The sequence below is a fragment of the Pipistrellus hanaki genome (genome assembly GCF_964339955.1).
Source record: "Pipistrellus hanaki genome assembly, chromosome: 11".
NCBI lineage: Eukaryota > Metazoa > Chordata > Mammalia > Chiroptera > Vespertilionidae > Pipistrellus > Pipistrellus hanaki.
The window spans coordinates 23,996,418-24,024,295 of record NC_140513.1 but is presented as its reverse complement, the minus strand read 5'-3'; the positions used below and the strand labels follow the sequence as shown (position 1 = coordinate 24,024,295).

The 27,878-nt window shown below is 41.5% G+C and overlaps 1 protein-coding gene across 6 annotated transcripts; it reads right to left on the bottom strand.

Annotated features, from left to right (window-relative positions):
* Positions 1-1,010: 1,010 nt before the first annotated feature.
* Positions 1,011-26,723, bottom strand: TRMO (tRNA methyltransferase O). Of its 6 annotated transcripts, none has more exons than XM_084898750.1 (6): positions 26,599-26,722; positions 23,642-23,816; positions 21,261-21,418; positions 17,911-18,573; positions 13,773-14,028; positions 1,011-1,050 (listed from the first exon to the last, which is right to left on the bottom strand). In XM_084898750.1, the coding sequence occupies exons 1-6, from the start codon at positions 26,672-26,674 to the stop codon at positions 1,026-1,028; spliced, it is 1,353 nt and encodes a 450-aa protein (XP_084754876.1). In that variant the 5' UTR covers positions 26,675-26,722; the 3' UTR covers positions 1,011-1,025. The 6 variants fall into 6 exon arrangements, with proteins under 6 accessions (XP_084754876.1, XP_084754875.1, XP_084754874.1 ...); XM_084898749.1 differs by lacking the exon at positions 1,011-1,050 and adding an exon at positions 1,196-1,247; XM_084898748.1 differs by lacking the exon at positions 1,011-1,050 and adding an exon at positions 5,519-5,639 and having other exon boundaries at positions 26,599-26,723.
* Between the last annotated feature and the right edge of the window lie 1,155 nt (positions 26,724-27,878).

The window sequence follows — 27,878 nt, the reverse complement described above, 5'->3', positions numbered from 1 at the left end:
GGCAGCAGCATGGAGTGTGGGGTTAGGAAAGGGAGCTAGTACAAAGCGATCAGGCACAAGGCCAGGAAGTAAGGCCCAGGAGAGGGGTAATGAAATCAATAGCAATACAACTTGAATAAAAAAGACTGATTTTTTCAAAAGGGGCACTGTCTATGCTACACAACAGAAACAAATACAAAATAATATTGAATGCAAATTGTAATTGAAAAATAAACTTAAAAATAATTAAGTCTAGGCTCAGTGGTTGAGCATCAACCTATGGGCCAGGAGGTCACAGTTCAATTCCCAGTCAGGCCATATGCCCAGGTTGCGAGCTTGATCCCCAGTGTGGGGCATGCAGAAGGCAGCCAATCAATGATTCTCTCTCATCACTGATGTTTCTATCCCTCTCTCCCTCTTCCTTCCTCTCTGAAATCAATAAAAATATTTTCTTAAAAAACACACACAAAACAATGTGGGGAGAGGGGCCCACAGGCACTGTAGGGGTGGAATACACAGGACAAGCACACAATGTAGAAATAGACTTAAGATGGAGGTGGAAGGCAGTTTACATACAGGTGGAAGGCTGGGTGAGGGGTGTCACGGTTGAAGGCAAAAAAAAACCAAACCCTAGTTTGGTGCACACTGTGCTTGCGATGTAGGATGATGAAATGGAGATAAAACCAATAAACTTGGTTATACGGGTCTGTTGCTAAGGGATGAGGTCAAGGCTGGAGACACAGAGCTAGGATTTATCATCAGAGAGGTAGGGGTTAAAGCCAGGGGTGTGGCTGAGGTTTCCCAGGGGGTGGGGGTGGGTGGAATGAAAGAGAGGAGAGCTGAAGACCAGCCATCTACCTGGAGGGGGTTTGGGGAGAAAGAATGAGAGACAACATCGCTTCCCTTTAAAATGCTGGCAGGAGCTGTGAAGCCTGAGTCAGGCCTGTTGTGTCCCAGCAGCAACCTGGGGTCCAAATCACCAGCCACGGTTTTTCTCTTGAATGAACTTGCATCACCAACGTCAAAGCTGCATTGCGAAACCCGCATCAGATTGCGTACCTCTGCCGAGTCCTAGGGACAATGGGCACCAAAGACTCAGAGCATCCTGGGCCTGGGAGTCCTCCTCTCCACCTCCACAACATCTCTGCCAAGTAGTTATCCAGCGCCCCAGGCAGGGAACTCATAACTTCCCACGGCAGCAGTCCATTCCACCGCTGAGCCAGCCAGGACGTCAGAAAACCTTTTCGTACAAAAGCAGTCTTGGGACGCTGGAAGTCAAAGGAAAAGATAAAGCTACACTCCAATGGTAATGACCCTGGGTGGAGTAAGATGCAAGAACTCTGGAGAATCTGTTTCTGTTCATGTACCTGCCAGCATCTTCCCGTTGGGGCTGGGGTCATGGCGTTTGCCTCCCCACAGGAAGCTGCGGTGATTTCACCCCCATTCGCACACTGGAGGGGAATGTGGTCATCGCTGCGGGCGTTTCTCTAGCTTCATCAAGCAGTGAGTACTGCCCTGGAACATGGCCAGTCTCTCAGGACTGGAGCATGCATGCTCCAGCACAGACCCACCAGGCTGGACACGCGGTAAGAACGAGTGGCTGCTAGCTGAGCGTGAGCCCACTGCGAGCAAGGTGGGCGCAATGCCATTCTGTTCCACATGTGTGTTTTTTCCCTAAATATTTAAGTGCACCCGGCCCTGTGTGGGTCTCTGGAGAAGGAGGAGGAAGACAGATAGGACTTTGAAATGGCTTCCATCCTTGGGGAGATTAGCACAGAGAAGAGCATCTTCTTGGAGTTCCCACTTTAAGTATAAGATGTTGGAGATTGAGATAGGGATTCCTTCAAGGGCCAAAGAGACCAAGAAGACTGTCACTCTTCAGCCACAACTGGAAGATATCCTGAGAGCCAGTGAGCTGGGAGATATACAGAAACTGAATGACTGAGTGGTCAAGGGGCTCCAGTGATCAAAGAATGGTCCCTTAAAGAATGACTTGCTGATGAATTGAGGCTCACACTGGGGGTAGAACTACAGAGCCAGACTTAGGGTTTTCCCAGTGAAGTGCCCCTTGCCTCAAATAGTCTGCCTACACCATTTCCTTTGATTTTTAAATTTTAGGAGTTGATATCTTAATAATATCACATTGTCCAATTCACGAACATCGTAGATCTCTTCATGCATTTGGATCTTCAATTTCCCTCAGCAATATAATTTTTTGTGTGTGTACTGATATTACACATATTTGGTAAATTTTACCCAAGAATTTCATATTTGTATATAAATGAAATTCTTAGTTAAATTTTCAATTGTTCATTGCTAATATACAGAGATAAAGCTGATTCTGGGTGTGTGTGTTTTGTTGTTGTTGTTAATCCTCACCTGAGGACATTTTTCGATTGATTTTTAAAGAGTGAGAGGGAGCGGGAGAGACAGAGAGCGCACCATCAATGTGAGAGAGGCAAATATATTGGTTGCCCCTCACACATACCCTAACCAGGGCTGGGGATCAAGCCTGCAATCAAGATACATGCCCTTGACCAGAATGGAATCTGAGACCCTTGAGTTCTCAGGCTGAGGCTCTATCCACTGAGCCAAACTGCTAGGGCTAAAATTGATGTTTTTGACTTTATATCCTTTTTTTTTTTTTCCACAGAGAGGAAGAGAGAGGGACAGAGAGTTAGAAACATCGATGAGAGAGAATCATCAATCAGCTGCCTCTTGCACATCCCCTACTGGGGATGTGCCCACAACCAAGGTACATGCCCTTGACCGGAATCGAACCCAGGACCTTTCAGTCCCCAGGCCGACGCTCTATCCACTGAGCCAAACCGATCCCGGCTTAACTTTATATTCTGCGACTTTGTTAAACTCACTAATTCTAGTGGCTTTTTTGTTGATTTTTTAGGATTTTCTACATAGACATGTCATCTGTAAATAAGGACAATTATATCTCTCCCTTGCAGTCTGTATGCCTTTTCTTTCTTTTCTTGCTTTACTGAATTAGCTAGTAACTCTAGTACAATATTGAATAGAAATGGTGTGGACATTGTCTTGATCTTAGGGTGGAAAGCAGTCAGTTCTTCTGTTGGTTGTATGTTTTTTTTTTGTAGATGCCCTTTATTAGCTTCAGTTTCCTTCTATCCCTAATTTTCTGAGATTTTTCACCATGAATGGATATTTGGTCAAATGCTTTTTCTGCATCTACTGAGATAATCATATGGTTATTTATTTTTAGTATAAATATGGTGAACTGCATTAACTGATTTAATATTAAACTAATCCCACGTCTTTATATCCTACGTCTCTCCCCTGGGATAAATACTACTTGGTCATGATGTATTGTCCTTTAATATATTGTTTGGTTAAATTTCTTAAAATTTTGTTCAGAATTTTTGCAACTAGACTCATGAGAGATAACTGTGATCTGTAGTTTTCTTTCTTGTACTAATTTTGTCTTATTTGGTATCCAGGTAATGTTGGGCTCACAGAATGAGGTGGAAATTATTCCCTACTTTTCAGTATTTTGGAAGTTTAGATTTTTTCTTTCTTAATTGTTTGAATGAATTAACCAATGAAGCCACCTACACCTTAAGTTTTCTGTGTGGGGTTTTTAACTACAATTTCAATTTTTAATAGATATAAGGGATATTTATGTTATTTCTTCTTGGATGAATTTTGGTAATTTGTATCTTTCATATTTTTATTTGTTTTAAAATTTATTAGCATAAATTTGTTTGTAACATTTCCTTTAAATATCTGTGGAACCTGTGGAGGTGTCACCTCTCATTTCTGGTATCGTTAATTTTTGTCTTTTTTTTCAAATCAGTCTGGCATCTGGCAAGATGTTTATCAATTTTATTGATTTGAAAGAACCAGCTTTTAGTTTTATTGATTTCCTCTATTTTTGTTTTCTATTTCATTGATTGATGCTTTGATCTTTATTATTTTCTTCTGCTGCTTAGTTTGGGTTAATTTGCTCTCTTTTTTGCTGTTATTTATTGGAATTTTAGCATGCAACAGAAACAAATGCTTTGGTTCACTCTGTGTTTATACAGAAATCAGAGATGTGTTTTAAGGGAGCAACATGGTGAACTCTTCTTTAGTTTTCTGGATTTTCCATTCATATGTATAAAATGCCATTTATAGATTCTCTTAGGCTAGAGACCATGAAGTTAGTGTTTAAGAACCTTGGTTTTGCAGTTATACATACTCAGGATTTATATCCTATGTCTTTCCCCTTCCTAACTATATAATCTCATAAACTAACTTACTATCCCGAGCCTCAGTTTGCTCATCTGTACAACAAAAAGAATACATATCCTCATAATGAAATAATTCATGCAAAACTTAGCTTCATAACTAACTTATAGTGCTTGATATACACTGAGTGGCCAGATTATTATGATCTCTAAATCCATAATAATCTGGTCACTCAGTGTATATCCTATATAATATAAGACTAATATGCAAATTGTCCCCTCGACCAGGAGTTCAGCCAGCAGGCAGGCTGGCCAATCCAGCCCATAAGACATGTCCTCCCCCTAGCCAGGCTGGCTAGACCCCACCCATGCATGAATTCATGCACTGGGCCACACACACACACACACACACACACACACACACACACACACACACTGAGTGGCCAGGTTATTATGTATCCAGAGCTCATAATAATCTGACCACTCAGTGTATGTTAGCTATTATTTATTATTACTTTCATTACAAAAATCCATCCTGCACTAAAGACCTCTTCATCATTTAAGAATTTTTTTTTTCATATGAAGTCTTCTATTAGATAAATTCCAGCTTTCCACTGCTTAAGAGTGTGGTAGCTAAATGTATAAGCTAGCTTCTATTCTATATATAACAAACCACCTCAAAATTAGTGACTATCAATAACATTTTCCTCCCACAATCCTATGTGTTGATTAGGCAGTTTTTCCAGTTTCAGCCAACTCAGAGAGAGCTAGATAATATAGGACGGCCTTACTTACATGTCTGGTAATTGGTTCAATGTCAGCTGAGACTCAGCCATGAATCTGCAGGCATCCTGCAGGCTAACCCAGGCTAGTCCATGTGGTGGTAGGATTTCCAGAAGGAAAAGAGGGCAAGCTCTGGTGACCAAGTTTCTGCCACTTGCGACTCAGTGGACACTTTGTGTGTGGCTTCACCAATCAACCCATTTTATGTCAATTGTTTTCCCCTTGCTTGGTCATTTGCAAGCACTCCTTATTCATGTTGGCCTACAATATCAAAGGTATCTTTGAATGTGACCTTTTATCTTGGAAAATACAAGATATCAGGGAATAATTAAGAAAGAAAAATTTCCAGCTCTGATATGTGGGGGTCCCTGATGTCCCCTGGATAACCCGCCTAACCGCTGTGGGATTCAGTGCTGCCTTGGCTCTGCCAATTTTCTCAGACCTTGACTCCTCCCCCAACCCAGGGAAAGCCCGAGTCTCCAAATCTATTGACAGCCCTACTCCACCTCCATACACAAGCCCGCCACCTGCCAACATGCCAGCCTGTCCTTCCTCCTAGTCTACCCTATCCCTTAGCATAGACCCTTACCCAATGGGCACAGCTGATCCCCAGCTCCAAGCCTCTTCTTTTTGCTGACTGAGCTCAGAGTTCCCATTCTGGCAGTGGGAGGGCCAGCCCTGGGGATGCAGAGAAAAGAGATCATGGCCCATGAGCTCACTAAATGCATGCAGACAGAAAATCAGTGGGTGGAGCTGATGAGTGAGTGGATCCTGCAAGCAGAGACCCATCCTTTAGTCCAGATTGGATAAATTGCACAGCTTTGGCGAGTATTGGACTAAGGTGCTCTTGGAGGCTCAGACCTCTGCCAGCAACACTATTCACGTGGGTGTCTTGTCTTCTGCCCAGAAACATAATGCTTTATCTAAAATTCTGTGTTTGGAGGTGCAGAAAAAATCATTGTATCCTTAGGGACAATCTGCACAGGCCCAGCCAGTTTACCTTAGTTCCACAGCCAATGGGTGGCTTCTGGGTTTTGGACCCACACATGATGCTCCAGGAAAAAGCAAAAATGTCTTTAAATTTATTGAAAAAAATGGTGTTTGTTTTTTTTTTCCCCCGGGGGTGGGGGGGAAGGGGAGGGGAAGAGAGGGATATATAGTTATGTATTTAGAGATCTAAATTTAACTTATTTAAGTTAGAACACTTTACTTTCCTTATTAATATGTTCCATGTATAAAAATGATGTATGCTCATCATTAGAAAAAAAAAAATCCACAATATACTGAAGAGAATAAAATGAAAAGTTCCTTTCTCCAATGAGCCCCCAAAGACCACCTCCCAGAGGCAATCAGTTAGCATATTTTGTTTATTACTCTTCTAGAAATTTCCCCCGTGTGTGTAACATAGATTTGTATAACCTTGTTTTAAACAGATGAGTAGGATATTATAATACATACTATTTATGTTGCATTTATAACCTTTTCTCATATAGATACATGACTAAAACTTTTCAAAATATAGATAGTACTTGCCTTAGAAACATGCAATAAACCCAAACCTTAATTTGTAAATAACTTTTCAGGGAGAAACTCAAAACACCCTTTCAGAGAAATGTTCTAAATCAGAGTCAACAAATTTTCTGTAAAGGGCCAGACAGTAAAATATTTTCAGCTTTGCAGGCTAGTCTCTGTCATGTGTTCTCTGGAAGTTTTTGTTTATAATCTTTTTTAAATGTAAAGACCAATCTTAGCTCTTAGGCTCTACAAAAGCAGGCTATGGGCCCAACTTGGCCTTCAGACTATACTATGTGTACTGGTTAACAATGGTGGATTTTGTAATAAAAGAAAACACAGTAATTTCAAGAGAAACCTTAAAAGGGCTTTATTCAAAGTAATGTCCATCACTAGCTACATATTTTTCCATCTTTCAGGTAATTTGTGGATACTGTTCAAATAGAACTTTTCTTGTTTTGAGGCAAACCATTCAGAGACCCAGCTTTCCACTTCTTCCTACATTTTGAAGGGCTGTTCAGAAAGTGGGTGTGCCGTCAATTGGAACAAGTGGTAATCTGAAGTAGCAAGGTCTGGTGAATACGGTGGGTAGATCAATACTTCCCAGGCAAGATCTTTTAACGTGTCTTTAACTGGTTTTAAAGTGTGTGATCGTGCATCATAATGAAGCAAAATTACTTTGCCATGTCTTCTGGCCCAGTCTGGTTGTTTCATGATCAAAGTGTGGTTCAAATTGATTATTTGTTGTCGGTATTGACCAGTAATAATGGTTTCACCTGGTTGTAGAAGCTCATAATACACCACACCTTCCTGATCTCACCAAACGCAGAGCATTGTCTTTTTTCTGAAGCAATTTGGCCTTGCAGTCAATGTTAATGGTTGGTCTGAATCAACCCATGATTTTGTGCATTTGGGATTCTCAAAATTAATCCACTTTTCATTGCCAGTCACAATTCGATGCAAAAAATACTTTCTTTCGTGTTGGTGAAGCAACATTTTACTGATGACTTTTCCATTTTCCACTGGTCTTTCGTTCAGTTGATGTGGCACCCATTTTCCTTCCTTTAAAATTTTTCCCATTGCTTGTAAATGACTGGAAATTGATGCTGAGCAATGTTTAATCTTTCTACAAGTTGTTTTTGAGTTCGACACGCATCTTTACCCAAGAATGCTTGTATTTGTTGGTCTTCAAACTTTTTCGGTTGACCTGGATGTTCTTTGTTTTTCACATTGAAATCATCACTTATAAAGCGTTTAAACCAGCATTCACAAGTATCTTGAGATGGAGCATGTTCACTATAAGCTTCCCAAAGAATACAATAACGTTTATTTCAAAATAAATGAATTAAAACGTTCGAATAGCAGGCTGCGTGGGGTGAGCAGGCTGGCGGGGGGGTCAGTGAGGGGTGACCAAACAACCAAACAGCAGGCTGCATGGAGCAACCAGGCTGGCAGGGGTGGCAGAGGGGCAGTGAGGGGCGACCAGGCTGGCAGGGGGAGAAGTTAGGGTAGAACAGGCCGGCGGGGGGGCGGGGGAATCCAGTTGGGGGTGACCAGGCTGGCAGGCAGAGGCAGTTAGAGGTGATCATGCTGGCGTGGGGGAGGGGGGGGAACAGTTAGGTACGATCAGGCAGGCAGGCAGGTGAGCAGTTAGGAGCTAGTGGTCCCAGACTGTGAGAGGAATGTCCAACTGAGGTGTCCCGGATTGGAGAGGGTGTAGGATGGGCTGAGGGGAACCCCCTTCCAGTGCATAAATTTTATGTACCAGGCCTCCAGTTTCTATAATACAAAAAGAATACAGAGGCATCTATACATTAGATTTTAGGGACCCCTTGTCCTGTCCACTTGTCCATCGATGTAAGATGGAGCAGAGTGCAGAAAAAGAATGTTAATGATTATAGGTCCAATAAAATATTACCTAAGTTTACAGACTATTTAAGGGTTTAGAAAATATTCTTCCTAGCATTACCCTTGTAACAACTCTTATAAGGTCAGGGAGTTGGAGATGAGCGTAGTGATTTTCTCAAGGTCACACAGCTAGGGCAGGACAGAACAGAAAACAGCACCTGAAGTGTCTGAGACCAAACTCAATGTTCTCCACATCTCTCAAGCTGCTTCCCAGGAGGTTCCATGTGGATCTAGTGGGAATGGATGTTTCTGCCTTTATTCCTCTCTGTTCTTCAGTTAGTGGTCAGGTTCCCATGAACATCACTTAGTAATAATGCTTAGTAAACATATGGAAAGACTAACCCTCAAATAAACCAGCATGGTTTGCTGAGCATCTACATCTGGAGACAAGCTGGGGAGGGAGCCAACGCTGGGGCCAGCCTGGGTGGGCCGACATCCTCAATGCTTGCTGATCAGCTATGTGGGCTCAACCTAACCTCTGATCAATGTATGAAAAGCATGTAGATGAGGGCCAAGGACATGATAAAAGTTCACTAACTGACACACATTTCATTATGATTGAGTCCTCATCTACCTTTTCTGGGACCATATCATAATCAAGCATGTCAAACTTGCAGCCCACTGGCTGTATGTGGCCCACACAACAAGTATTTTTGCAGCCCAGCCAATATAACGGTATATAAGAAACATTTTCATACAAATTTCATAACTTAATTTTTATAATATTTTATACTATATACAAAATCCTAATATTTGCATATTAGGATTTTTTATTTATGTATGTGTGTGTGTGTGTGTATGTGTGTGTGTATATATATATATATATATATATATATATATATATATATATATATATATATATAAAATCCTAATATGAAAATAGACCAAATGGCAGAACAACCAAACAACCAATTGCTATGACTTGCACTGACCACCAGGGGGTGTGCACAGAACACGGTGGGTGTCAGCAACAGGCAGCAGAGTGCGGAACATGGCAGGCATCGGCTGTGGCAGGATGGTGCAACAGGTGAGTGAGGGCACCAGACCAAAGTGGGGCGCTGGTTGCTGTCATCAGGGCGAGCCTCTGGTGGTTACGAAAATTCTTTACTCCTGTGTGTCGCAGCCGGGTACTGGCACTGTTCGCACCCGCAGCTTGCACTGCCACTCACACCCACTGCCGGCGCCTGATGCTGGTCCAGATAGCTTGGTGCCATTGGGAGCTGCTGGCCCTGATCACCCCTGAGGGCTTTTCCACCTTCCCTGCTCCTGAGGGGCGATCGGGGCAATAGCCACCGCTCACACCCACTGCTGGCACTGGCCCCAATCGCTCTGCATCGTCAAAGGGGGCAAGCGGCCGGTGCTATCAGTGTGTGGGAGTGGCAGTGGTAAGAGTGGGGCTGCTGGCACACAGGGGACTGGAGGTCATGGCAGGAGGGGCTGGGCAGGGGCGCGGAGGATGGGCTGAGACCTGCCCCTGTGACCACCACAGCCTCGTGCGCGGCCCACAGTTCATTTCAAGGTGCACAAATTTGTGCACTGGGCCCCTAGTTATTAATAACAAACTACAACGTTCCCTACTGACTGATTACTAAAATCATGATGCATTCATTTCCCTTATGCACCTTATTCACAGGCGCACCATTTCTCTTCCCTAATACTAACAGTGAACATTTTAGCAGCCGATTGCCACATCATTAGTCTTGGACTGACTTGTTTGGTGTGTGCAACAGGAAATATTTTGCTTTCGGAGAACAAAAAAAAGAGGCTTATTTGCTTTATGCTTATTAATTTGTGAAGTTAGTCAGTGTCTGGTACACACATGCTTGAACAAGTTAATGTTCAAGAAAAAATATTAACTTTTATTACAATGTTCTATTATTTTATGTGAATGATTACTTATTATTTTAGCCCTTTGTATTCAGCATGTATCTATTGAAATAAACCTATGTTTCTATGAAAATTGAATCTTTTGTTTTTTTTGTGGCCCACATAAACTTAAGCCTCGCTTATTTGGTCTGTGTTTGCCTTTGAATTTGACATGCTTGCTCTACATGCTAGAATAATGCATCCCAACCCTAAACCAAGCTCTAATATACAAATTTAATAAATAGCACTTGTCCTTCTAATCTCTTCCTATATGTGATTGATTAACATCTCTTGTGGAAATTACTGTTCTGGAAAGCTGGTACAGGAGGGCAGAAAACCTAAAATACCTGAACAGCTTGAACTCGTGGAGTTTATCTCCAAGCTACTAAAAATAATCAGCTATCAAGGGCTCCATCTACAGGCACCAAGAAGGAAAGACTACATTTAAGGTAGATGCTATTTATGCATAGTACAGAGAATTTTGTCCCTTTCTTCTTCTTTTGAAAAGTTTCCAAGAGCAAAATAAATATGACTTGCTTCTCTTTCAGCCCTAGCTGGTTTGACTCAGTGGATAAAGCATCAGCCTGCAGAATGAAGAGACCTGGGTTCGATTCCAGTCAAGGGCAGTACCTCAGTTGTAGGCTCCCGGCTTTGGTCAGGGTGTGCCAGAGGCAAACAATCGATGTGTCTTTCTCACATCAGTGTTTCTGTCTCTCCCTCTCCCTCCCACTTTCTCTAAAAATCAATGGAAAAAATATCCTTGGGTGAGGATTTACAAAAACAAAACTACTCTGAGGGATGGAAGTTCAAGACCTAGAGATCCAAAATTCTTCACAACAGGACACTTAGGAACTTAAGGGTCAGAGTGGAGAGAGGCTTCCAAACATGTTATATGAGAAACAGCTGATAAAATAGGGGTGCTGACATATGAGAAGACTAAAGGGTGGCATGCTGAATGGTATCTGACAGGCTAACATGGGAGTGAAACTGTCCCAATAGGGTGGTTATTGGAGAACAGATTTTATGTGATATAAAAGAAGGAAATTTTAATAATAAGCACTGTCCGTACATAATGAGGATCGGGATGAAAGATCATCCTGGAGGGTTAAAGCAGGGGCTAGAAGGTCAAACACTAGGAATATTAGAGACTGGTGAGCTGGCTGAGAATTAAGGTGGATTACATTTAGGACTTTATTTCTAAAAGTTTGAGAATGTATATTAAAACCCCAAATAACTGAACAGCACTCTTGCTAGAAGGCTAATTGGTATCATCCTCAGACTTATTTTTTCCATATTAAGTATCAATATTTTGTTACTGTGCTTCAAGCCCTTATTCAATCTCAAAATAACTTTAAGAGAAAAACATCAATGATTATACCAATATCAACATCCAAGTTTTACTATAGTTATGTAAGATGTTATCACAACTAGAAGCTAGGTGAAGGGTACTTAGAACTTCTGCACTATTTTTGCAACTTCTTATAAATCTATTATAACTCAAAATAAAAAGCTTTTAAAAATAAAATTAAAGATACTTCCCCAAGAGGTTCTAAGTCACCTCATAGACAACCTAGTTGGATTCACAAATGCAGTGTCATCAGCCACAAATGGCTGTGCAAGAATGTACAGGCAGCAGGGCTCATTTCAAAACCATGATCAATCAGCTATTAAGATTTACAATTGTGATTAGGAAAGCCTATGTTATGTTTACAGGTATCTAATTTGGTTACACTGATTATAAATCTTATCTGAGATCACATCAATAAAATCACCTATAGGCAATATATTATTACAACTGCTTCCTACATGGTACTAGACAGGAACCATGTACATACAGATTTAATTACTATATACTTATCTAACATAATAGAATAATGTCCTTATGTCTTTTTCCTCCACTAACTGTGATTTGCAACAAGAAATGGATCATATTCATCTCATTTTATCACCAAAATCTAACCCACTAGACCACATGTGTCAAACACAAGGCCCGGGGGCCAAATCCAGCCCGCCAGGCCTTGCAATGTGGCCCGCACCGCGCTGTCATCACTGCACTCCGCTGTCAGTTTATGACATTGTCAGTTTATGACTGTTCAGTAAACCATTCGGCCCGCGATTTAGGCTGGATTTTAGATTTTGGCCCCTTCTCTGATTGAGTTCGACACCCCTACACTAGACAGTCGTAGAGTAAGAAATAAATCACTAATTAAGTTATTTTCTTAGACTTCTGGGGTGACTTTCAAAATTTATTTTTATTTTTATTGATTTCAGAGAGGAATGGAGTGGGAGAGAGATAGGAACATCAATGATGGGAGAGAATCATTGACTTGACTGCCTCCTGCACGCCCCACACTGGGGACCAGGCACGTAACCCAGGCATGTGCCCCCACCAGGTCGAACCATGACCTCTTGGTTCATAGGTCAATGCTCAATCATTGAGCCACACTGGCCAGGTTGACTTTCTTATACAAAGAAATCTAAGTCTCTATTTTGGAATTAGGATTAAATATATATACACATGCATGCACATGCAGGCACAGGGATTTGATCTCTAAGATCTTTATAACCAGCCCTAACTGGTTTGGCTCAGTGGATAAGAGCGTGGGCCTGCGGACTGGGGGGGTCTCAAGTTCAATTCCGGTCAAGGACATGTATCTTAGTTGTGGGCACATCCCTAGTGGGGAGTGTGCAGGAGGCAGCTGATTGATGTTTCTCTCTCATTGACATTTCTAACTCTCTGTCCCTCTCCTTTCCTCTCTGTAAAAAAAATCAACAATATATATATTTTTTAAACCATGATTGCCCTTTCTTTTCTTTCTTTTTTAATATATTTTATTGATTTTTTACAGAGAGGAAGGGAGAGGGATAGAGAGCTAGAAACATCGATGAAAGAGAAACATTGACCAGCTGCCTCTTGCACACCCCCTACTGGGGATGTGCCCGCAACCAATGTACATGCCCTTGACCGGAATCAAACCTGGGACCTTTCAGTCCGCAGACCAACGCTCTATCCACTGAGCCAAACCGGTTTCGGCCAAAATCTATATTTTTAAAAAGATCTTTATAACTATTTGTTTTTGATTTGTTAGTTTCCCAGGATATAGTAACTCAGCTTGATTTAGAATAAAATAGAGAGGTCAGGCTTTTCCAAACAGGAAAACCAACATGAACTATTGAACAGGTCCCCTCAGCTTGCAAGTCCCTGCTAAAATGATGTCTGCCCAATTTTATCAAGTGTCAAGAATAATCAGCTTCTTTTAGAAATCAATGAGAACATCATTTTGCATTCTTTGATATTAACCACTCAAGAAGCATATGGCAATTTCTTTAAATTTTATCTCTCACTTTATTAAAAGAAATGTTTATAAAATAAATATTATGAACAACTCAAATCAAACAAAGCAGTGAGACCATAAAGTGCTGCTTCTTTCTGAAAAGAAGGCACACATTAGCCTGTATGAAAAATTGGCTAGTCACGACCAAAGTCAAGTAGGTTGTCTTAACGATGTGATGGCAGCTACTTACGATCCCAGAGACACCAATGACTCCACAGAGTCAGTCACCTGAACAGGCTCAGAAGCCGGCTTGATCCTTAGGACCTCTGCAAAGCCATCACCAAACCAGCAGGTAACGTGTGCTATGTCTACAGTAAAGTAGAAAAGGCGGTCCTGGCAGAGCTTCCGTCGATATGCAGACCGGGGGTCGGCTGACAACACAGCCTCGATGGCATGCCTTGCTTCCTCTGCTGACTGAAAATACTTAAATGAAGCCTGACCAACATCTGCAATGAGAACAACACAACTTAATGCTCAAAAGCACGCAGATCAAATTTTTTACAATAAACTTCAATGAGGAGCTTTATTAGTTCCTTGAGTATCACTTGAAATGAAGAGGATCTGGAAATCTATTTAGTCATTAGAGAATGTCACCTTCAAGTGTACTTAGAGTAATATCTTTTCCTATAGGAAGCCTTCAAGTGTCATTAAACTTATGGGTCCCCCAAATTTCCACTTGCTAAACAAAAAATAATCATGATGATATTTTTCCTTATTCCCTTAATAGGAGAGCTGAGCTTTCACTTTCTGGCAACCTATATGTCACTTTTCTATGCTCAATGTAGACATTAATTCAATTCCTTGTCATTTTCTTCTCAGAATAAATGGAGGCATGATCAGGGAAACACATGACAGTCCCAGCATTCTCAGAAAGCCACAAGAAATAAGACTAAACCCACATAGGCCCAGAGCACTAGCTATAAGCAAGGGAAGGTGCCTCCGAGAGCAGGTGTCACACAGCCCCACAGTTAAGTGACGCCACATTCTCTAAGGAACAGAACATGAGAGAGTCCTTGTGAAAACTGTGGAACAGATACACTGAGAAAGTTCAAAGCCATCACTAAAGAACAGGTCAACCCATTCTACCCAGATGTGTATGTCAGGCAAAAAGATGTTTACCCTGTCAAATAGCAAAACTTGCTGCATTTACAGCATTGTAAAATCCTGATATTAATATATAAAATCCTAGGGTCCGTAACATCCAAAACAACCGAAGGCTTGAAAGACCGGAAGTCAGTCCTGCAATCAGTGCTGGGTCACTAACTGCCAAGGGGGCTGCGGATCAGGCCCAGAGAAAGGCCTGAAGAGAGAAGCAGGATCTGATCTGCAGCCTCTGTGGCAGCTGTTGGTCAGCCGTTGCCTCTCTCTTTCTCTCCAGGCTTTGCCAGCAGCTATGTCTCTGTTTCTCTCTGGGCCTCTGCGGGGGCTGCTGATCAGCCCCACCTCTCTGATCAGGCCTGGAGATAGGCTCAGAGCGCTGACTGCCAAAGAAACCAACCAATCAGAACCAAATTGGCCAGCAGGGAAGGGCAGTTGGGGGTGAGATCAGGCCAGCAAGAGAGGGCAGTTGGGGATGATCAGGCAGGCAGGCAGGTGAGTGGTTAGGAGCCAGTGGTCCGAGATTGTGAGAGGGATGTCCGACTGCCGGTTTAGACCCGATCCCTGTGGGACTAGGCCTAAACTGGCAGTTGGACATCCCCCAAGGAGTCCTCAATTGGAAAGGGTGCAGGCTGGGCTGAGGGAACGCCCCCTCCGTGCATGAATTTCATGCACCAGGCCACTAGTCTATACATATAAAAGGCTAATATGCTAAGTGTCCTTTCCTTCATCCGAGTAATGAAATCCCATAGCATAGCAACACCCAGCTTCCTCTTCCTAGCAATGACTAGCTTCCTTACAGTTTCTGCAGCCTGGGAATATGACATGCTTTATAGCTAGGTGGAAACACTTTACACTGTAACCAAAACTGTGAAGTGTTTTCCTGTGCCTCATCTCCTTTGATCCTCACAGAAATCCTGGAGTAGGTAGATAGGAGACTCGGTGGAATCTCATTCTCTTTTCATTAGCCAGAAAATGGAGATTTTGAAAGCTTAGAAACTTGCCGGGACCGGTTTGGCTCAGTGGATAGAGCGTCAGCCTGCAGACTGAAAGGTCCCGGGTTCGATTCCGGTCAAGGGCATGTACCTTGGTTGCGGGCACATCCCCAGTGGGAGGTGTGCAAGAGGCAGCTGGTCGATGTTTCTCTCTCATCGACGTTTCTAACTCTCTGTCCCTCTCAATTCCTCTCTGTGTAAAATCAATAAAATATATTAAAAAAAAAAAAAAAAAAAAAAAAGATAGCTTAGAAACTTGATCCAACTGAAAAGAAGAAATGGTGGACCTTGAAAATGACTTTAGGTTTTCTCACTGTGCAGAATATAGTCAAACACTGCTGCAAATATTTTACCCTTTGTTCTCCATGCGTGATCTACAATAATAATCTGCTTCATGTTGATATTTACTGCTGTGTTGCTGACAATTACCTGAAAGAGAAGTTGGGGTGCTTCACTGGGCTGGAAAAAGTTTAGCTATATTAGAAAGCAGATCTAATTAAGCAAGTTTGTTCTATATTTATAAAAGGCTAAGTTGACTTGCACATGCGTGATACATATAAAGTTCTTGCTGGTGTCAATCACAAGCATGTGTTTCCATCTGTCATTGTCGATCGTGAATTTGGTTAACATTATACAGAAAGGGCAAATAGCAATAGTAAAATACTTCTTCTAATGAATTTCCTTTCAATGTGCACGAATTCATGCACCAGGCCACATACATAAAAAATGAACTGTGACCTAATTTTTAATCACTATAGCATAATACATATGTCCAAATGAAGGCTGGACCCTTCCAGAAAGGCATGTGCTTTAAACAATGTTGTCCCTGTTCAAAATACCATCTAGAGCAGCGGTCGCCAAAGGTTTCCTTAAGCCAGCAGTCGCTAACCTGCCCGTGGTCCACAGACCACCAGTTGGCAACCATTGATCTAGAGTGGCTGTGGGATCCTCTCCTTCTGAAAGGAAATTTAAATTTTAGAAAACAGCCAAGATTCATTTATTTATTCCAATAAATACATTTGTAGGTAAAGCCATAAAGTTCAATTTTTGATCAAAAGACAAGGACCAATTACACACTGCTAAGATTCCCTTGTTGCACGGCTCATAAAATGACTCTAAAACCACTCAAAACAACAGAGTTTCAAAAACATCCACACACAACAAAGAAAAGAAAAAAGGAAATATAAAAACAAAAAGCAAAACAATAAAAAACACATCACATTCTTCAGTAACAGTGTGTCTGGCAGAAGAAGCACCAGGCCTTTGCCTGGCCGTTCATTTATCATAGGTGCCTTCTCTCACTTCCCTGCCTACCTATCCTTCTGGGCTAAGCTCAAAATACCTTTTCCTCTAGGAAGCCTTCCCAGATTGTCTTCCTGCTGCACAAGTCAGAATCCTTCTCTCCCTCATGTTCCCATAGCACTCTATCAGTGCCATCCTCTCTCCCTCCATTCAGTATCTTTCATAGATTCTGAACTTTCTGAGCTCATATCTTATTTCTATACAGGCTCTAAAGTCTGCTATCTGTTATAAATCAATCCCTGTTTTATAGTTATACTTTGTAATTTCTTTTTTTAACTATTTTTAATCAAGAAAGTACAACACTGTAGTTTGAAAAAGAGAAAACTTTCCAAAGTAAGAAGCATTCAACAATATCCATAAGACAAAGGGTAAGTGTAAATATAAAGTATCTTCTAGGATGCATTGCTTTGTTCTACCACAAAAAATCCTTTTAAAGCTGAACTTCCTCCTCCCCATCAACTATATCGAGTGATAAACCAACTTCCATAAATAAAACTTTTTAATAAAGAGATTGAGTTAAAAATCAAATGCTTTGTTTAATCATAAAGCCTTATGATTAAAGAATGAGAAGAATGAGAAGCACAACCCTTCAGGGGCAGGTAAAATCTGACATCTCCTTCATAACTGGCTATTTTCTACTGGAGCCGCTGCACCCACAGCCTTCACAGCCCATCCTTCATTCTCGATGGCTGCTTTGGATCTGCTATGGGCTGGAGAAACCAGATGATGTTTTAAAAGAAACACATGTTTAAAAAAAAAAACAGGATCCAAGTAAAAGTCTGGCCTCTTTTGCAATAAAGTGCATGTTTCTAGCGCTAGGACTTTATGTGGACAATTTCTGTGCTAAGAGATCTTACCTTCAGAAATACCAAATTTGGCTAAATCCCCTAATAAAAGCTCCTCTCTCATTCAGAAATAAGAAATGGAAAGTACCTGGTTCACCTTCTGAACTGAGGTGCTCGAGGTCCATCTCTGCGTGAGGAGTAAACCGGACTTCCAGGGTGGCCACAGGGGCCTCTCGCACCCAGGCGGGAACCACACTGCGGTGGGCTGCGTCAGCCATCCTGGGAGGGCAGTGAGGAGGCACAGGCTGCCCCTCCATCCTGCCTCCTTGTGGGACCGCTGCTTCTCTCCTTCTCCGTGGCCACTCATCTGCACTCTCCTCTGAAAAGCTCTCCTCCAGGCGACATGGGCCAATCTGCTCCTCTGCCACACTCAGTCCCTGACCACTTCTGGATTCTAAACCCAAGTCTGCTCTCTCCCTGTGCCTCGGCGAGCGTTGCTGGATTTTGGCCGTGTCTTTGTGTTGCATGTCATTTTCTCCTGAAGCTCTTTGTTCGGAACATTTAGGCTTCTCCTCAGTTCGGCTGCAGGGCTGTGATTCCTCGCACTCTGAGAGCTGTTGCTGAGCACAGCTGTCAGTCTTGGCATCAGACTGGGACACCATTTTTGGTTCATTTTGGTTATTCTGTAAATTATACTCCCCTAAAGGCTCAATCAAATTTTGTGGTGAGTCATAGTCAGCAATGTAGGGCTTTATGTCCAGTACAGGTGTGCCATGAATCATGTCAATCCCAGAAAGGTATATAGCTCCACCTATAATGTGAAAAATACCTCTTAGAAGTCACAATGAAGAATAGTGCAAACAATTGAAAGAACCAGCATGGTCTACCTATGCGTCCCTAAGCTTGCTCACAATTCCCTTATGTACCAGCCTCTCTTACACCTGGTGCTGCCATACACTGGAAACCCATCCTCTTCTCTGTCACACTCCTACTTGCTCTCCAACGCTCTCACATAGCACCTCTTCTACAAAGCCCTCCTGGCTCTCCCAGACATAAGCGCTCTTTCCTTTGTGTTCTAGAGGAACCTGTATACAAACTTCTCCGAGAGCCCTCTTCATGTGGTCTGGCAATAACTGGCTTAGATTCTCTCTCCCTAGACAGTGGGCAGTTGAGTCTTTCAGCACTGGGAGGGGGCTGATTCATTTTTGCATCACTGGGCTTCGAACTCTGTCAGGCACATTGGCGTCTTAAATGTATCTCTGTGGGACCAGAGAGGGTTTCCATTGCGACAAACAGACTCTAAGGTGGGCCCATGATGCCCACCTCCTGGTGTTCACAGCCATGTACAATCCCATCCTTTGGACTGTGACTTGCTATCACTCCAGTAACTATGTTATGTTATCTCAGGTGCCTGTGCCTGCTGGAAGACTCACTCAGGACACTCTCCATGTGGACTTGATGAAGTAAGCAGCCAAGCAGGAATAGCCCAGGTTGCAAGAAACTGTAGGAGGTGTCTAGGAGTGGAGGGCAGCCACAAACCAATGACCAGAAGGAAGCTGGGGCCCTCAGTCTCACAACTATAAGGAAGTGAATTCTGCCAACAACCTGAGTGAGCTTGGAAGTGAATTCTTCCACAATCAAGCCTCCCAAGAACTCATCCCAAGTGACACCTAAACTGCAGCCTGGTGAGACCCTAAGCTGAGGACTCAGCTCCTGACTCACAAAAACATCATAATATTTCAAACACATAATAAATGTGTGTTATTTAAACGGATAAGTGCATAATTTGTTATGCAGCAATTGAAATTTAATACTCCATCAAACAATTAAGCAGAACACAAGTCACCATTATCAAATATTAAGAACAGGTCTCTTGTTTTCTCAATTACATAGCTGCTAACCAAATCCTACTACTGGTCTAAGTTACTAATTTGATCCTTGGGAAATTGGCCAGAAAAACTGTATATGATCACATTGGATTCTTTCTCCATTTAAGAAAAACACGACTAACAGAGGACTCTGATTTCTAAAATTATGCTTACTGTGAGTGAGCCTGGGACTTTGGAAAGATGATTTTTGCACTTTCTAAATGATTATGCCTAACAATGTCTACTGAAGAAAGAAAGGTACTGTAGCATAGGTAGGAGCTCATGGGATTTGGAGTCAGACAACCCCCTGGCTAGATGCTATTATTAAAATTATCAAATATCAAAGAACATCAATGGCCTCATCCATAAAATGGAGACCCTATCAAACCCAGAGCCACTGTGAGATAACGCACATGAATGCTCTCCATAAACTGTACATACCACACAAACACTAGTAGCCACTATAATGCATATTTAGTAACTATAGTGTTATTGTGCTCACCTTTCACCTTTCTGATTTGATCTCCCCTGTCAGGATGTTAAGTTCTTCTGTAGGGCAGGGATTTTTATCTGATCTGCTTATCACTCTATCCCCAGCACCTAGAACAATGCCTGGCACATAATCAGTGCTCAGAAAATATGAGTGGGTGTACAAATGATCATAAAATGTTCTAGTACTGTTTACCCAAGTTGGTTAGTCATCACAAATTAATAAAACTCAAGTTGGATCAGCTACAGAATTTTTCCAGAAAACCTATCCAAGGCCTGGTTGAATACAATCCAGCAGAGGAGTTCAAGTTCTGAGAAAGAACAAGCAAAAGAACTGTTCTCATCTTTTTAGCACCCAAAAGTCTGAGAAGTACTCTTAGAGCTTTTGTCTTATATGATCCTCAAAAAAATTATGCAGAGTTGCAGAGAGGGCAGATCCTTCTTCTTTGCTCACTGAACAAATAAGCAAGCTGAAGCCTGGAGTGGTCTTCTGACTTCCAGTCCACCTGCTGTTCCATCTTCTGCCTCTCTAATAAATGCGCCAATTGGGTCAGAAGTTTAAGCAAGGGATGCCTGCTTTCCACATCGTCTGGCTCAGTAACTAGGTTATACATTAACAGGGAGTTAAAACTAATCTGGTATTCTACACAGGGACTTCCACAATCTGACAGATGTTTGATCCTACAGTGTGATTCATCCCAGCCCCTCTGCCACAAATCACAGTTGACGAACATAACTGCAACCACAATGCAAGTTCACTTTCTTAAGGCTGCGAGGAAGAAATGATACACCACCACTCTATGTGCTGACCATATATGCATGTATGACCAATTATTGTGTGTTAAATTTTGAAAGTATCTAAATATTTTTTAATCATTTTGTATTTATTGCATTCCAAGTCAGAGAAAATTTGGTTACTAATTTAATGATTATGAAATCGTAGAAGTTATTTTTAAATAATTTAAACTTTGATAAATGTAACAATATAAATAAGTTCTGAGCTTCCTCAGAGAGCTTATGTCAAAATGTTTCTTGACGTCACCAGTATTTGTCTGAATAACAGCCAGTGTTGAATACTATGCTGATTTTATAAGACTTCTTTTCAAGAAAAAAAGGTTAAGAGTAAAAATGACATGCGTACCTTCTACCTTTTCCAGCTTGGCCAGAGTCAGTCCTATTGCATTGGGACGATGTGGGCTCCTTGTGGAGAAAACTCCTGTCTTTGCACCATTCAGCCTAGGAGGCTGAACTTTTGCCTTACAGCTCAAATGACCATTTTTGTGAAAAACAAACAAAATCCTATTGGAAAAAAAAAACAAAAAAACAAATCACTGAGTAAGAAAAAAGCACAAGTTAATTTATCATAATGAGTTAAGAGGGGAAAATTTTACCCCCCACAAATTAAAACAGAAAGAATGCTTTTAAAGGTATTAAAATGTAATCTGTGAAAAAAAAAATACCATTCCTGTTTCATGAAGAGTCTTATCTCTGTATCCTTTGTCCCTAATACAATGACTGGTACACAGAACTTAATAGATGTTTGTCAAGTGTCTGAATAAGCAATATTTATGAGGTATTTGTTACATGCCAGGCAGTATGCTAGACATTTTTATACTCTTATCATTTAATCTGCTTAATAATCCTAAGAAATATAATTTATTCCCCATTTTAAGGCTGAGGAAATTGCTGTTCAGAAATGTTAAATAACTTAACTAGGCCTTCCTATACAAGATCAAAAGCAAGAATCTATGAAGAAAAGCAGTTAACACATTAAGCGCCATGTCCGTCACCGGTGACTGAAACAGAAGGGAAGACAAAACAGGCTTGGTGCTTAACGTGTTAACAGATTTGAAATCATAAAGTTTGTGCTACAAAATGTCATCCAAGGAGAAAATGTTTACTGTGTGTATAATAGACAATAAATGGGTTAATATCTGTGGTATCTAAACCATTCCTACAAATCACAAAGTAAAGGACAACTCAATATAGGAAACGAAACAAAGACCATGAAAAGTAATTGACAAAAAGAGAAATAGCTAACAACCATATGAAAAGATGTTAAACCTTGTTAATAATAATAAAAAAAAAATTAAACTAAAAAACAAAATACTGTTTTTTCCTGTCAGGAAAAAAATGTAAAAATTTAATAACATATAATGTTATCAGTAGTGAATGGAAAAGGTCATTTTCATTTATCCTTTAAGTATACATTGGTTATGCTCTTCAGAGGGCAATTTGGCAGGAGCTCTCCAAAACTGTTAAGTGTGTGCACCTTCTAACCCAAGACAGCCACTTCTCATATCCTATTTATAAAAATATATAAGTGCCCAAGAATGTGTCTAAGGATATTTGTTGCAGCATGACTGTAATAGCAAATAAATCTCCATTAACAAGAGAATAGTCAAATCATGGTACATCTATATTTTGCAATTAACAGGCAGCTATTAAAGCAAAAGAAAGTAAATCTATATGTACTATCATGATATACCCTAAGTGAAGAAAACATTTCATTTTAAAAAAAACAACACCTCACTCTGTATGTATATATTTATGCTTCTATGAGTATCAAAAAAGAAAGAAAAGGTCTGGCAGGATATACACTGATCTGTTAACAGCGATAATCCCTGAAGAGTGTTGGAAAGTGGGAATGAAAGAGGAGAAAAATAGAAGAATTAAGGGGGGAAAAATTCTCCTGAATCCATTTTTTAAATCAGCAATGTTTTTAACTTAAATAATTCAACCAAAATCATACACACTAGGTTATCAGAACACCCATGTTCTTTCTAATCTACCCAAACTACCATGAAAAAAGTAAATATTGCAAAACACTTAATTTTAGGTCTTTACCAGTAAAATTAGACCACTTCAGACTGCTGATGTTGGGGTAAGGAAGAATAGACAGAAAGAATTCCAAATGACACATATAACACAGGCTTTAACATAGGCAATACTTTATTATTATTATTATTAGTAGTAGTAGTAGTAGTAGTAGTATTGTAAAAGGTGGAAATTTATTGAGAAACTAGCAGACTCCCATTTAGAGTCAGATATTAAATATTTTAGGGTTTGTAGGCCAACCAGTCTGTGCTGTAACTATTCAACACTGCTGCTGTAGCACATTAACAAATGCATGTGGCTGTTCCCACACACTTATTTACAAAAACAGAAGGTGGTGGGATGGATTTGGTCCATGGGCCACAGCTTGCTGACTATGGGAGGTCAGAATGACTACCCATAGACAGAATAGAGAGGGTCTACAGATTCCAGCTCAACAGAAAGGTGTTGATCACAATTAGAACGAACTGCAAAAGGCCTGTGCCTCCTCAGTGTACCCCAAGCTTCCCTCAGGGTGTCCAAGTTATTTAGACAATCACATGTACAAATACAGTAGAGGAATTTCATGCAACAGACAGGTTGGTCTGGATGACAGGCTCCAAGGCTGCCTACATCAGTGGCTGTATATCAACTGGAATACATTTTACTCAGGGGCAAGCTCTGGCCCAATGCTGTAAAACAACTTACCAAACATGAGAAAACTCTTCTAAACCCATCAACGAATGTTCAGGATTATTAAAGATGCTCTTTCTAATTCTCAAACAAGCCCTTGAATGGCGACAAATGGATGGCTGTCTTGGAGTACCATTCTTGGCTGAGAAACAGGATTCCAAGTAGCCAATTGGCTCAGTTAAAAGATTCCCTATAGAAAAAAAAAAAAAAAGATAAGAAATCATTAGTCAAGCCAAAACCGGTTTGGCTCAGTGGTAGAGCGTTGGTCTGCAGACTGAAAGGTCCCAGGTTCGATTCCGGTCAAGTGCATGTGCCTTGGTTGCGGGCAAGTCCCCAGTAGGGGGCGTGCAGGAGGCAGCTGATTGATGATTCTCTCTCATTGATGTTTCTAACTCTCTATCCCTCTCTCTTCCTCTCTGTAAAAAAATCAATAAAAATATATTTTAAAAAAATTTTTAAAAAATAAATCAGTCAAAAGATATATGAAAACATGTTTTTCTAATGCATTGATTTCATAGTTTTAAAACCTTCCAAGTGCTATACAACTACAGAACATGATTCTTATAATACATGCAGGATAGGAATAAGCACAGATATGCCATGGGAGTAGTACTGGCATGAAAATCACAGGGAAATGGGGTAAAGTGATTCCCTAAAGTAGTATGGGAGGGTTAGGGCTAGTATCAAAAGAGAAAAAGGACAAAAACAACATAGAGCTATTACACTAGCCGTGTGACCTTGGACAAAATCGCTTACGTCTCTGAATCCCAGTTTTCTCATCTATAAAACAAGGATAGTAACACCTGTATTAGAGTTATAAGATTATAAAAAGATGTCAAGCACCTAGTACAACAAAGGTGCTCAGCAAGGAGTGGTTTTTATTTTTATTTTTTTAAATATATATATATATATATATATATATATATATATATATATATATATAGATTGATTGATTTTTCAAAGAGAAGAAGAGAGAGGGATAGAGAGTTAGAAACATCGATGAGTGAGAAACATCGATCAGCTGTCTTCTTGCACATCCCCTACTGGGTATGTGCCCTCAACCAACGTACATGCCCTTGACCAGAATCGAACCTGGTACCTTTCAGTCGCAGGCTGACTCTCTATCCACTGAGCCAAACCGGTTTTGGCAAGGAGTGGTTTTTAAAGTCCTTGCTCAGGCTTTTCCTTCCTTTTAACAATATTACAACTATATTAGCTGTGTAATAAGAAAAAAAAAAAACCCAGTAAGTTACTGATGTAGAGGTTTTGTACACAATGTTTATTTACAAGTCTTGTGCAGGCAGAAAAGTTCAAATGGTAGATCCTTTTCATTTCTTGCCTGGACTATTAAATTACTCTTGTTATGTCTCCCCTCTGCCAGTCCCTCCCATCCTCGATACACACTACTCAAATTCTCCAGACCCTAGGTTCCTTATGACATGCTACTAACTTTTTAACTTTCCATATTTCCCACTGTTAGAGATGGCGCACTTCTTAGCCTGGTGTTCAAGATTCTCTTTAATGTGAATCCAATCAATGGTTCCCCAAACTCCCTGTTCCATCACATACTTCTGGATTTACAGCTTCCTCATCCCATGCACCTCTGAGCCAGGCTCTTTCTTGCCTGACAAAATGCTAGATTTATAATCCCGCAGTGTGCAACTTTTTTAAAAAAATGAGCACAACCGTTGACCAGGGAACAGTACTTTTGGGAAATTTAACCCTTTGCACTCCGCTGTCCCCTCTCAGGGGACATCGGAATTCTAGCATATCACTCGGATGTCCCCTCTCAGGGGACATTGCAGTTTATTAGTGATTACGGGGAATTGAATTATTTCAACGCAAGTTTCCGTCGCAAAGTAGCGTCGAGTAGCTGGTAGCCAATGTCCAGAATGGTTCGGAGTGCAAAGGGTTAAGTCAGAGCATACACAAAGATTTTAGTTTTAAGAACTTTCATTTAGAACAATGAAAACTGGCAATAACCTAAATGCCCAATAATAGGGAACTTAAGTTAGAGGACATCTATAAAAGAAAAAGTTAACCCCTTAAAATTAAAACGATTGACCATAGATTTATATGAATCTTAAGTTTTTAGGGGGTCATACATCAACTCATTTCTAGGGTGTGTGCAGTAAAACAAACATCAAGATCACGCACCTAAGGGAAATAATGAACAACATAAGCTGAAGAACAAAAACAGACCCAGTGACAGGGAAGCATTGATCAGACTGTCAAACCTCAGGGGGAAGGCTGGGGGGGATGGCGGAAAGGGGGAGAGATCAACCAAAGGACTTGCCTAACCAGTGGTCATGGAAAACAGGGGGGAGGGAGTTTACATCATATATTTGGGATGGGAAATAGGGGGATGAGGACAATTATGTGATACCATAACCAATAAAGAAATAAAAAAATCTACATTAAAAAAAATCAAGATATTCATAATGGTTTTCTCTGGGGGGTGGCTAATTTTCTTCCACTTGCATCCTCTAGTTTATAAAGGTAATATAGATTGCTCTACATACAGAGGTGAAAAGTAAAGAGAAGCAACCTCATTTCCACCTTTCCGGCCCAGTTTAAAACTATTTCCTCCCGCTGGGCTTTCCAGGCTTTCCTCGTTGACTGCAGCACAGGGTGCTTCTCACTGTGGCACTCATTCCGAACCCGCACACCACCAGCTCTATCCCAGCTCTCCTCCAGGAACAAAAACTCCCTGAGAGCCGTTTCCCTGGACGTGGCTAGTTCAACCACCGCGCCGGACCGGGCGGACCTCAGCTACCGGGAAACGTAATGACGCCATCCAGCCCGCCTACACACGTCACGTGGTAGACGAAGCACGTGAGCCGCGCCTTCGCAGTAAATGTGACGCACGTCAAAAACTGGGTCTTGCATTTCTGGTCCCTCTCGGCAGCGAAGAGGGCTCTCCACACCTGGGCCTCTTCCGAGGGCGAAAGCGCCAGCCTCTCAGAAGTTACCTGTCTCCAGAGCCGGTTTCACGCACCCACACGGGGTCGCTGTGGGGCGACGCCCTGGTTCCTCCAAGCCGCGCATGGCTACTGGAGACGGAGGCGCTCACCCGACGCGCCCTGGCCTTCCGCTTCCGGTCTGCATGCCCGGCGCCTGCGCAGTAGCCGCACCCGCTAGGTGGTGTCAGTATCCGGCGCAGGGGCAGGGGCGCGCGCGGTGTCCTCGGGCGGCCCAAAGGTTACCTTTACTCAGAGGTGTGTGTCGTCCTCTGTTCCTCTCCCATTACGGGGTTCCTCTTCCGAACCGAACAGGTATCTCAGTTGTCTCGCTCGGACCCTCCGCAGTTGCTAGCCCTTTCAGAGCAGTCAGCGACTCCCGAGTCCCCGCCCTTCCCAAAGAGGGGGGGGGAGAGAGGACACATCCAAGATGTAAAAGATGTCTCTCTCGAAATAATCAACCTACATATCAAGCGCATGATGCTAATATTTAAAGAAAAAGAATGTGGGGCGGGTTGTGGGGGAGAGAAAGAACGTGTATGTGCGCAACCACCAAATAGCAAAATGATTAGGAAATGTTAAAATTCTCCTTGAGTGGTGGGAGTACTCATACATTTATAGTTGTATGTATGCTCCCGTTTTTCCGTAATAAGAACGATTTACCAGAAAAGGGATCCAACTAAACCTTACTTCGAATAAAATGGACGGGGAAACCCCATACCGGATTAGGGGTTAAGAGGTTGGGACTGTTGCCGTGCTCCCTGCCTCAAGGAAGCTGAAGTGAGAATGAAATTGACATGGAAGGGATTTGGGTCTTTGTTTCTGGGCAGCTCTGAAAAGCTGAGGGACAACGAGGATCCTTATTTTAAATCCCATTAGATGAGCAGTTATCCCTGTAAGATAGCCTGTCCTTTTACCCACTTGTAACATCATCTGTGATCTATTTTAAATTTCTCTGTATGCATTTTTCTGCTTCTGGGCACTTTATCCAGTTGGTTCACGTGGTGTGGTGGTAGGATGGAGACATATTGCCTACACTATAAATTATTCAAAAGCATACACGTCCACAGACTTAAAAGCTTAACAACCATTTTTTAAAAAGCTGTTTCTAAATCTGTCCATTTGTTATGAATAGGTCACTAGTAGAAAATAATCAGCCGAAAGAGCCAAGGATTTAAAGAGAACGTGGTTTAAAAAGAAAGGCCAACGATTTAAAGAGAGCGTGGTTTAAAAAGACAATTTGGAAAAGAATGCTATTATTCTGTTTCCACTTGGAAACAGCTCTGTGTAGC

Excerpts from the sequence above, each read along its gene's own strand:
- TRMO (XM_084898748.1), bottom strand. The coding sequence starts at position 26,674 with ATGCGCGGCTTGGAGGAACCAGGGCGTCGCCCCACAGCGACCCCGTGT. Across the intron at positions 21,419-23,641 it reads GAAGAGTTTTCTCATGTTTG|GATTTTGTTTGTTTTTCACA; the intron begins GTAAGTTGTTTT and ends TTTTTCCAATAG. Across the intron at positions 5,640-13,772 it reads TCATTGGTGTCTCTGGGATC|GGCTGGCCCTCCCACTGCCA; the intron begins GTAAGTAGCTGC and ends CTGCATCCCCAG.